The following is a 10,965-nucleotide window of genomic DNA, read 5'->3' as shown; positions in this document are numbered from 1 at the left end:
TTGCTTTCTTCCGCCAATCCATCATCTGCAATAGATAGCTTTTCCCCAGCCTTTAGGGGATAAAAAATAATTATTATTAAACACACACTGACAATAAAACCCGAACAGCTAGAGACAACGCAGTGCCACAGCTGAAAGCCTCCACAAAAAATGAAAAGCATACACATGAATCGGCATGACATAATCTAAAACACGCAGTAGTGGCACAAACGTACACAAAACCATCAGAGAAAAACAATTTAAAAAGAAAGGAAGAAAGAAAGAAAAACTGACCCAATAAGGCCAGGCCAGCTCACGCTCCTCCTCTACTCCCTGCCTGACCTGACCTGACCTGACCACGCCTCACGGATTTTTTCCGACGCCCCAACAGAAAAGAGAGAGGGGAGGGAGGGGGGGAGGGCAGACGAAAATAATCATCTCCTCTTCTCTCCACGGCCTCCCTCACCACCACCACCTCCCTCTCCTCCTCCTCCCCGCCTCCCCAACAGATTTCCCCAACCTCGCCGCGCAGAGGCGGCCCGCGATCGCTCGGGAGCTCCCCGGATCCCGCCGCGAGGGCGCGGCCATTCGCCGCGGGAAGGGAAGCCTCTCTCTCTCGCGCGCGCGGTCTGGGCTCTGCCGCGCGGCTGCTGCTGACGCCGTGATCCGCGCGGGGTCCCCGGGGGAATGTTCTACCTCAAGCTGCCGGGCGGCGCGGAGTTAGGGTCCCTGCGGGGGGCGGCGGGGCTCTGATCTGCCCCGCGGCGGCGGTCGAGGCCCAGCCGGCCAGCGTCGGGGGAGTCCATTCGTTCGGCCGGCCATGGCGCACGCGGAGGCGGACCCGAGCTGCCTCGAGAGCTTCGAGCTGTACGAGACCGACTCGGTGAGCGCCCTCGCCCCCCAAAATCACATTGCGCCCGCGGGCTTTGTTATGTGCCACGCGCTTCCTCGTTTGGTTGCCTCCTGCTTTGCTGATGCTCGATTCGGCGACCCACCCTGCGCGAGCTTCGGGCGGGCGGGCGGGCGAGCTTGTGGTTCCGGAAATGGCCGAGCTACCGGGCCGTTTGTTTCGGAAGGGGGCTGGCGTCGCGCGTGGCTTCGGTTGTGGGCGAGCTTGTGGTTCCGGAAATGGCCGAGCTACCGGGCCGTTTGTTTCGGAAGGGGGCTGGCGTCGCGCGTGGCTTCGGTTGTGGGCGAGCTTGTGGTTCCGGAAATGGCCGAGCTACCGGGCCGTTTGTTTCGGAAGGGGGCTGGCGTCGCGCGTGGCTTCGGTTGTGGACGACGGCACGGGTTGTGACCACCTGGAATCTGGATGGTCTCCATGCTGCCACGGCCGAGGCCGAGATTCGGAATTGCGATCCTGATGTTAATCAGCTGCAGCTGCTTGTGATATGGGTTTGCTTGGGGTCATTGCGTGACACTTTTGTGATTGGGAATTGCGTTCACGACCTGTGCTCGTGATTTTGGTTTGCTTGGGGTTGAGGGGGTGCAGGCTGACTATCGCGAGAGGTGCTTATGAAGTTTCTAGCTGTCTGTGTGATGGTGTTGTTCCATTCCGTGCCGGGAGATACGGAATTGTGTTTCTCCTGTTGCGTTTTGTTCATCTCTGGTTAGAAAATGGAGGAGGCTTTCTTTGTTTCTAGATAGCTTTGTAGGTTAGTGTTGGAGTTCTGATTCCAGGACGAGAGCCTTGTGCCTTTTCTTTTAGTTTCTAAATCTAATTTCCAATATTTAATCACCGCTGCTTTTGTGTGATCTATTACTGTTTATCTACCGAACTGCTATCTTACTGTAGACTTATTTTCAGTTTGGCAACAATCGAATAGCCAAAAAAATCGGTGTGACGGTGCTGAGTTGAGGGGAGACGGGTTAGAGTCAGAGCTGGCAGGGTCGCGGATGCGGTTTCGCAGCCATAGCAAGGTGGATGCAGAGGTGATGCGAGTTGGGGAGTTAGGGTCTGGGGGTATGTATCACCAGAGGCTTGGGGGTCACGAGGAAATGCTTGATCGCCTCCAGTCTTCATGGCAGTAGAGCCAGCGGAATGGAGGAAAGAAATGGAGAGTTGCGGGGAGAGAGAGAGTTTTGGTTGGGGTGGGCCGTTCGGTTCTCTGATCCTATGGTGCAAAAACATCACTGTTGGCCAATTGGGAGTCAGTCGATGCTAAATAAACACTATTTATTTTGAGGTTTTGCTCATTTCCGGTGTGAATGCCCACTCTTTGGACATTTGTTATTCCAAAGTAGAAGATTCTTTTTACTCTGCCCACTGTGCGGCGTGTATGTTTGACCATTATTTTTTGTAAAAATTGACAGATAAATTTGTGCAACTATTTTTCATGACAAACCTTATGGTATGATTTGCACCTAACCGTTGTATATTTTAATCCATTAATGTGATATATGACAAGTTTGAATGGGGACGTGTTCCAAACATCATCTATCTTGGAACAGAGGTAGTTGTAGTTTTATTGACATCATATAACATGATGCAAGTAGCTTTGCTTTTGATGTTGTTCATCATACTTAAATTGTGAATTTTTTTTGCAGAAATTTTATATTCTCGGAACTAACACTGACAAAACATTATGGAGATTACTCAAGATTGATAGACTGGAGCCATCAGAGCTCAACATAGATGAGGATTCTACCATGTACTCACACAGTGAATATCTTGATCTACGAAAAACTCTAGATGAAGACCATAGGTCAACTGGTGGACTCAATTTTGTTACAAATTGTTGTGGAATCATTGGTAAATTATCCCATCTTTCTCTGATAATGATACCATGCTAATAGATGGCAGTTCTTTTTGTTGTGACTATGCATCAATGATAAATTTCCCATACAGGTTTCATTAAGTTCCTTGGGCCTTATTACATGTTAATTATCACCGAGCAGAGAAAAATTGGTGCTATATTTGGCCATGCAGTTTACCAAGTTACCAAGACTGCGATGATCCAGTTATCTAATTCCAAAATGAAGCAAACGCTTCTAAATTCCAACGATGAGAACAGGTATGTTGTATCCCACATATCAATGATATCCCAGACTTCACATCAGTTCACAAAATTTGATTGTTGGCAATATTTTCTATTTGTGAAGCATTTGATTTTGGGTTAATTGGATAAATGCCACTCATATTCTGGCAATTCTGAGAAATGCCACTGCAATTTCCAAACTTTGAAAAATGCCATTGCAAATTTTGCAAACTTTGAAAAACGCCACTGCAGGCTTTGAAAAATGCCACTGCAAATTTTGCGAACTTTGAAAAACGCCACTGCAGACTTTGAAAAATGCCACTGGAAATGGCATTTTTCAAAGTTTGGAAATTGCAGTGGCATTTCTCGGAATCGCCAGAATTCGAGTGGCATTTATCCAATTAACCCATTGATTTTTTGTTTCTTGATATTTAATTATTTATTTCCTATACCCATATGCAACACTTTATGTGTCCTTATAAAGCGATGTTTACTATGTGTGCAGGTACAAGAAGCTCTTGCAGACAATAGATCTTAGGAAAGACTTCTTTTTCAGCCACTCGTACCATATCATGAGAAGTCTCCAGAAGAATTTTAATGATCCACAGGCAGGATGGGACCTATATGACACAATGTTTGTATGGAATGAATTTCTAACACGAGGGGTTCGTAACATTCTGCAAAGTACCTGCTGGACTGTTGCGTTAGTCTATGGTTTCTTTAAACAGGTATATACCCCATGAGATTGATCTCTTTTAGTGATGTCATATTCAACACGAGAACTTGTGTCTACGGTAGATTGCATCCATAAAATGGATCCTTTATCTCAAGTATTGTCTGCATGGTATGACAGATATTGGCGCATTAAATTTTCTCCCTGTTTAGTTTCTTCATTTGTTTTACTACTTAGTGAGGCATTTTATTTTTATTTTCTGATGCTAGACTAGTAATAGTACCATGTCTTCAAATTTACTTTCCACACTTAAAAATGTAAAATCATGCCATAGTGAAGAGGAGAGCCTACAAATATTTAGATACAGTTATAAGATGTGGCAAAACTTTATACCAAATGTTTTATCTTTTGTAAGATATGCATCGATTGTGAATTCATTCTGTTCTATTAGAAAAACTTATCTAATGTAGACGTAGCAGAAAACACTCGCTGTACGATTAAATAACTTCCTTTACTCGTAAGTGCTTCTTAGGAAACCATTTTCTTAATAGTATAATTATTTGATTTGACTTAATTAATTCAAGGATAAAATGAAAATATCTGGGAAGGACATTATGTTGACTCTCATTGCTAGACGATCGAGGCATTATGCTGGAACCAGGTTTGTCACTTGTGAAACCCTTTATTCTTATATATTTTTCCTGTTAGTTTGTTATCTGATTTGAACGGGTGAGATTCAAAAGGAAATATGGACCATTGAATTGCTTGATCTCGCCACTCGTATTGAACAGGTATTTAAGGAGAGGTGTGAATGAGGAGGGCAGAGTAGCAAATGATGTCGAGACTGAGCAACTTGTTTTTGATGACACACTTGGACCTAGGCAAATAAGCTCTGTTGTGCAGAACAGGGGTTCTATTCCTCTATTCTGGTCCCAAGAGACATCAAAGCTTATTATTAAGCCTGATATCATATGTAAGCATTGAAATCCTTCTTTGCTGCATGGAGTATCATTCAGTTGTTTTAATTTGCTTGTTCTTTCAGTGCATGAGAAGGGCAATAATTATGAAGCAACCAGGCTTCATTTTGAAAATCTTAGGAGGAGATATGGAGATCCCATCATCATCTTAAACTTGATTAAGGTAAGTCCCACACTGTTATTATGCGGTGAGACTTCTGATGGATGCTTCATGCCTTCATCCTTGAATGCGTGCAGTCGACTTGCTTTAGTTTTGACTAAAAATATCTTCGTGGGTGTTTAGACCAGCTATATGAAATAGTCCGGGTAGAAATGACTTAGAAAAATACATCATTCTGCTATCTTGACATATTCCATTGTTCCGTTAGGTGTATTTACACTTATACATATTCCACACCGCTCTGCTACTGTTCACTCAATGTTTAGTGCAATGTCGAACGATTGGAATACCCATAGGCCCACCAGTAAGTATGTGCTCTTATTCCAACCCTGACTCATTGTAAGTATTCCACCCATGTGGCTGCTTCTAGGCAAGCATATTATACCCAAGTTTGTAGTGTAAACATCTGTTGCTGTTTTATGCTACGTTTCAAGTTCCTCTCCTTGCTTCTTAGCACCGGCGGTGAGGCTGAGCAAGGCACCACTAGTGGCCTCCCCGACTGGGCCGGCGAGGAGAGTATGGAGTCAAAGAGTGTTAATGGACATTAACTGAATCTAGAAAGAGCAGAGTGGCATATACATAGATACATCTAAAAGGAACAGTAGCATGTGCATAGTTCATAAAAAAGCTACAGCAGAACACAAGTTAGTAGTTGAACTAATGGCAAATGTGTAAAATCCCCTTGTTAAAATTATAATCTTAAGAGGTTTCAAAAATAGATTACAATAGATACATCTAACAGAACAGTGGCATGATCAAAGTTAGTTTTGGAGACCTTCACTTATGTGGTTGAAGGTTACTTTAAAAGCTCATGCTCTCACCTTCTTTTTTGCTGCTATGTCAAGACACGCGAGAGGAAACCGCGGGAATCCACACTTCGTCAAGAATTTGACAAAGCAATAAAGATTATAAATAATGGTCTACCAGTCGAAAATCATTTGAGGTTTTTACATTGGGATCTTAATAAAAGCACTCGAAGGTATCAATTCTTTGTGCTGTACACCTTCCAGTTGTGGTTTATTAGATGCTTTTGACGTGCATTACTGAAGCGAGTTTTATTTCAGCAAAAATGCAAATGCCCTCCAAGTACTTATGAAAGTGGCATTCGAAGCTCTGAACTTGACAGAATTCTTTTATTGTCAAGTTTCCTCAGCTCAAACACCTGGGAGCTCCCTTAATTTACATACTCCATTGTAAGTATTTGTTATTCCGTATGGTGTCTTTGCCATTTAATTTGAGTGGCTGTTATCTTTTACCTCATGAATAGGATACTGCCTTAATCCAAAGACAAAACATTTTTGTTTGTGTTATCTCTGATTTTTCGTTTCACACCTTACAGGAATGGTTGTGGTTTTCGTGGATGTGATGACAAAAATGACGGTGGCAACACAGACTGTATCGATAATAATGGTGACATATCCCAAGAAGATACATGTGGTAGTTCTGATACCTCCACTAGTGGAATTGCAGAAGATGTAGCCACTAACAATGGATCGACAACAGTAAAGCCCCCCAAATTACAAAAGGGTGTATTGCGCACGAACTGTATAGATTGTTTAGACCGCACAAATGTTGCTCAGTATGCCTATGGTTTAGCTTCTCTTGGACACCAGTTGCATGCACTTGGTTCTGTAGAATCTCCAGAGCTTGATTTAGACTCCCCCTTGGCCCACCATTTGATGCACTTTTATGAGCGGATGGGTGACACACTTGCTTTGCAGTATGGTGGTTCGGCTGCACACAACAAGGTACTCCTACAATGTAATCTTGTTGTTTCAGTAATTTCACTTGTGGTATGTTGCTTCAGCATGTGAGATAAGCTTCAGTTCCTTCACTCACGTCAATAGAAAGACTCAGAATGAAATAGGTTTGATTATACTGCATATATTTTTTAGGGTTTCTCTAGTTTTGCTCTTTATTTTAGGTTTAGTTTTCAAAGTGAACCAATTATACCAGGATTGTTTCAAGAAAATGATTTGAACCATGTATCTAAGTGGATTTAAAAAAATTGATTTTGGTTTTGAGGACTAGTATCCAATCCGTATACGAGAACTTGTTGCTTAAGTTGGGTATGACTCATAGCTCGAGGACAAAAAAAAGGCAGTCGTTTCACTGAGTTATGCTGATTGATGAGCCTCAGAAGGTCCAATATGACATGTTTTCTTCATGTTCAGCTGTTCGTTGAGCACTCATTTGATGAACCTACATGTGGTTTTATCTTTTATGTACAGATATTCTCTGCAAAGAGAGGGCACCTTAAGTTTGCTATTCAGTCTCAAGAGTTCTTCAGGACACTACAGCGATACTACAGTAATGCCTATATGGATGCTTACAAACAGGCAGCAATAAATTTGTATGTTTGGTTAAGCTCAGTGTTCACTACACATCCCTTTATATACTTTTAATAAGAAATAGTATGTACTGAGTTTGTTATACTTGTTGTTTTTGCGTTCTTAAAATTGTAGATTCTTGGGTTACCACCGACCGCAGCAGGAAAAATTTGCACCTTGGGAGTCAGAGTCTGTTTCTGGGGAGAATGTCCTTGATGACAAAACAAGGTAAACTTATATGGTGGTTATGATGGTTTTCTTGAATGCATGTGACAAGACCACAAGACATAAGCTTTTCCTTTTGATTGAACTACTAGAACAAGTACCCCCAATTTGGGTCACACGTGGATGTTGACCTTATACGTGAAGTGCATTTATTTGTTGGCTAACAGCAACAGCATAATTAGTACAGTGCTACTAGTGCTATTAACAAGAACGGGCCAGTAGTGCTTGCATGAGAATATGGGACCAGAAAGTAATTTAGACAAGTGGGTGCTAACTCAACCCTAGATTGTTCACTTCAGAAGTTCTGACCAGCAGAGTTTGATGGTTATCATTTTTTAATTCTGGAATTAAAAACATGATGCCGCTAAAACTTGTAATGTGTAGGGCATCTCATTATTGTGATAATATAAGGTGATTGTCTTGTCATTCCACAGTTAGCGACCAAGGAGAAAACAAAAGACCCCATCCAGTGCATACAGCTAGTTTCACCTGTGCTCTTGAAGTTAGGACAGAAATATGTGTTTTTAGTCGTCTCATTTACCTTTTTGTAAGGGCAGTGTCTCCCTGTTTTGTTACTTTTTGTTCTTGCTATTACACTCAAATCCTTGTGTATTAGGTTCGCTAGATTTGATGTCCTGAAACAGAGTGAGTTGTCTATTGTTGAAAACAGTACAACCTGGTAAAAAACATCCGTACAAAATACCTTTCCGTAGTGTTTCCAAACTGATCTTAGGGCCACCTCATTAAAGAATTGTCTATACTTTATTTTATCCGCACATGCATTTTGCAAATCATTAAAATCCATCTTATCAATTGTCCGAGTTGTATATTTGTCACAGTCAACTTATAAAAAGGTCAAGATCAGATGGCAGCATTCTTCGTAAAAGCAACACTTCTCTGTCCAGCAATGGTCCAAATGGAATTTCGACACCAGGATTTAGTGATTTCGAAAATGAGCTACAACCTCCTAACTGCCGGTCTGGTTCGGTGCATGATGCGGTGTCAAAATTAAGGTTTGTCTGAGTTCTGGTTCTGGAACTTCACCTTTCTATTTTCTGTCAAGAGCATATACCAATGTGCAGAAATTAACATTTAATACTTATGGTATGATTCTCTCTTCTATTGAAAACTACTGCAGGTATACTCCAACAGTGCCTCATATTAAGTATACCAGTTGCGAGCTTGACTATGGCAACTTTTCTGGGGATTCAAATTTCCTTGATCTTGACTGGCTTTCAGCTTCAGACAATGGAAGGTTGTTCATACTGCCTGCCTTCCCTTGTTGATCCTGTATCCGTGTCTTTGAATGTATCAAGCTTTTTATTTGTTGCATTTGTACACATGCAGTCATGCACACAAAATGTGGAACAAAGAATCATTCGTATAACATTTCCATTATTTCTGTTGGTATTATTCTACATTTATCATTGAAGAATAAATAGTTAGCTTGCAAAAATGGTTGCTTTGAACACAATCTTTAGATCCTTTGTTTGTACCAGATTTCTATAAATAAGAGGCAACCTAAAATATTGTAATCGTTGCCATGTGTTCTCTGATCAGTCTGTTGAAGTGTCCATCCAATGCTCACTGAAACCACACACTGAACTGCGATATGTTAAGAAGAGATAGTCACAACCTTGAACACTCTCTTATTCCATTAGCAAGAATTTTATATAGGAAGTAGAGTTATGGGTCATACAGGCCATGTAGGCCATGCCATCTTTTATACTTATACCGAACAAGATCTAGGATGAATATTTTTAATAAGTTCTTGCTTTATTTGCCCATTTGTTCTACTATCCCTAATTGCAGTGACGTGACCATGGAACTGCTCATTAATACTGCACTTTCAAAATTGATGTCAAGAAGATTTTTCTGTCCTTCTCACTATATTTATGTTGCACATTATGTTTGACAGTTTGAGCAGATCAAGAGCCGTAAGTACTCCTAACGTGAATGATAATGGTGAACGTGGTGTAACCCCTGGGATAACGGTTAGTGCAATTGATCAATCTAACAATCCTACTTGCTATTTGTGCATTGCAATCATGTTTCACAAAACTTTCTTCTGCCCTAATTTCATGTTCTCTTTCGTTTTATCTCGTTTGGAAGTTCATGCTCCCTCATCATGCATGAGCATTTGTCCACTCAAAAGAGAACATGACAACAACCGTCATTCTGGGATAACACCTGTTCTCCCCTTTCATTTGGTAAACAGTAGAAGTGTTTCCTTCTGGAACTGCGAACCTGTACTTGTTGACTACAGATGGAAAAAGTTTGCTTCAAAGCATGATCATTGCATTGGCTGAACATCATTTAGATCATTTTGGGTGAAAATATGCACACGGTTGATATCATTTTGTCCAACAATTAGTCATTTCATCTGAAATTTTCAGGAAGATCACCTGGCAGAGATACACGCTCAGGGGTTATCTCACAATTTCCTGCAATGGGTTGACGAGGGAGAGGCTTTTTGGTACTGATATCATATCATGTATATTCAAGCTACAGGATGGCTCCCAACACTTACAAGACTATTGTTGCGAGGAGAAGCCATTAGCATAATCACTGTGATTTGTGATCTCGCATTGTCACAGCCATCCAACTAGTCCTCTAGCGAAGTGTAAAATCCTCTTTGTTTGCTGTTGACCAGCTATTTCTTCTAGGGGTGAGTAGATAGGCATTGTTCATATTTTTCTTAAAGGAAAGAAAGAATGTAGGTAGTGTGTATTATTCTTTGGAAAGTTGTACCATCGCTCGTGTTTCTACTGTGTAAATATATATGAACTGCTGACATTTCCCCCCCAAGTTGAGGTGGTCTCGAAATCACCATTTTTCCCTCAACCCGTTAGGCTGGGATATCTTGATACATGTACCTTGTATTCAACAAAACAGAGGAGATGCTATTGTGTATTTTTTTAAGTCCCTCGGAATCAGGGATACTTTTCTTGCGTTTGTTTGGTTTGTTTATCATGGCAGCCCTGTTTTCTTATTTCTCGGTTTTACCTGATTGCCCCTGCTTGTAGTGTGGCGGTATCTTTCTCCAATTTGTGCTGCAATTGAATTGATTCCCATTAAACTTAAAAGTATGCTTTGTTTTTTAAATCTCTGCAGTTGCACATTACTAAGCTGAAATTGAAGTATCAGAGTATGAATTTAGCAAAATCTTGTTGCTTGATGTTACACTTTGCTTGTAGGCGCATGAGGTATTGACCATGAGTGCAATACTGTTAACTTGTATGCTATGTGTTATCTTTTTAAACTGGCAATATTTTGAAATTGTTTTAAATGGTAAATCCGATAATAGTGGCGCAGTGTCAAGGAAATAAAATGCAGTGTGGAACAGATGGTGGTTGGATATTGACCCTCACCCTATAAAAGGTGAATGGGGTTTTCTTTTCCAGGCAGAAATGGGCACTCTCATATAATTCAAAATATATATTCTGGAATTCCCGTGTTCAGCTCGCAGTGGTCTTTTTTGGCAGGAGAGCTGCCAAATTCATTGATCTCCCAGAAAGCAACATGTCTGTAGATGAGGTGCAGATGGGTCCTTCATCCTTGCAAGCTTCAGTTCGCCACGCCCATGCCATGTTGCCGGACACTGTGCTTGATAGACCAAAAGTCCATGGAGAAAGCAGATAAC

The 10,965-nt window shown here is 41.4% G+C and overlaps 1 protein-coding gene across 2 annotated transcripts; it reads left to right on the top strand.

Annotated features, from left to right (window-relative positions):
* Positions 1-394: 394 nt before the first annotated feature.
* On the top strand, positions 395-10,268 carry LOC123147179 (phosphoinositide phosphatase SAC3). 2 transcript variants are annotated; one of them, XM_044566413.1, is made up of 16 exons: positions 395-862; positions 2,527-2,731; positions 2,878-2,993; positions 3,463-3,685; positions 4,215-4,291; positions 4,422-4,603; positions 4,673-4,770; positions 5,613-5,746; positions 5,832-5,960; positions 6,107-6,515; positions 6,999-7,120; positions 7,233-7,325; positions 8,162-8,335; positions 8,461-8,577; positions 9,241-9,316; positions 9,719-10,268. In XM_044566413.1, exons 2-16 carry the CDS (start codon positions 2,672-2,674, stop codon positions 9,803-9,805), a joined length of 2,097 nt encoding a protein of 698 aa, XP_044422348.1. In that variant the 5' UTR covers positions 395-862; positions 2,527-2,671; the 3' UTR covers positions 9,806-10,268. The 2 variants fall into 2 exon arrangements, with proteins under 2 accessions (XP_044422348.1, XP_044422347.1); XM_044566412.1 differs by having other exon boundaries at positions 2,828-2,993.
* The last annotated feature ends 697 nt before the right edge of the window (positions 10,269-10,965 follow it).

The sequence above is a fragment of the Triticum aestivum genome, chromosome 7A (genome assembly GCF_018294505.1).
Source record: "Triticum aestivum cultivar Chinese Spring chromosome 7A, IWGSC CS RefSeq v2.1, whole genome shotgun sequence".
Taxonomy (NCBI): Eukaryota; Viridiplantae; Streptophyta; class Magnoliopsida; order Poales; family Poaceae; genus Triticum; species Triticum aestivum.
This window is presented reverse-complemented; position numbering and strand designations above follow the sequence as displayed.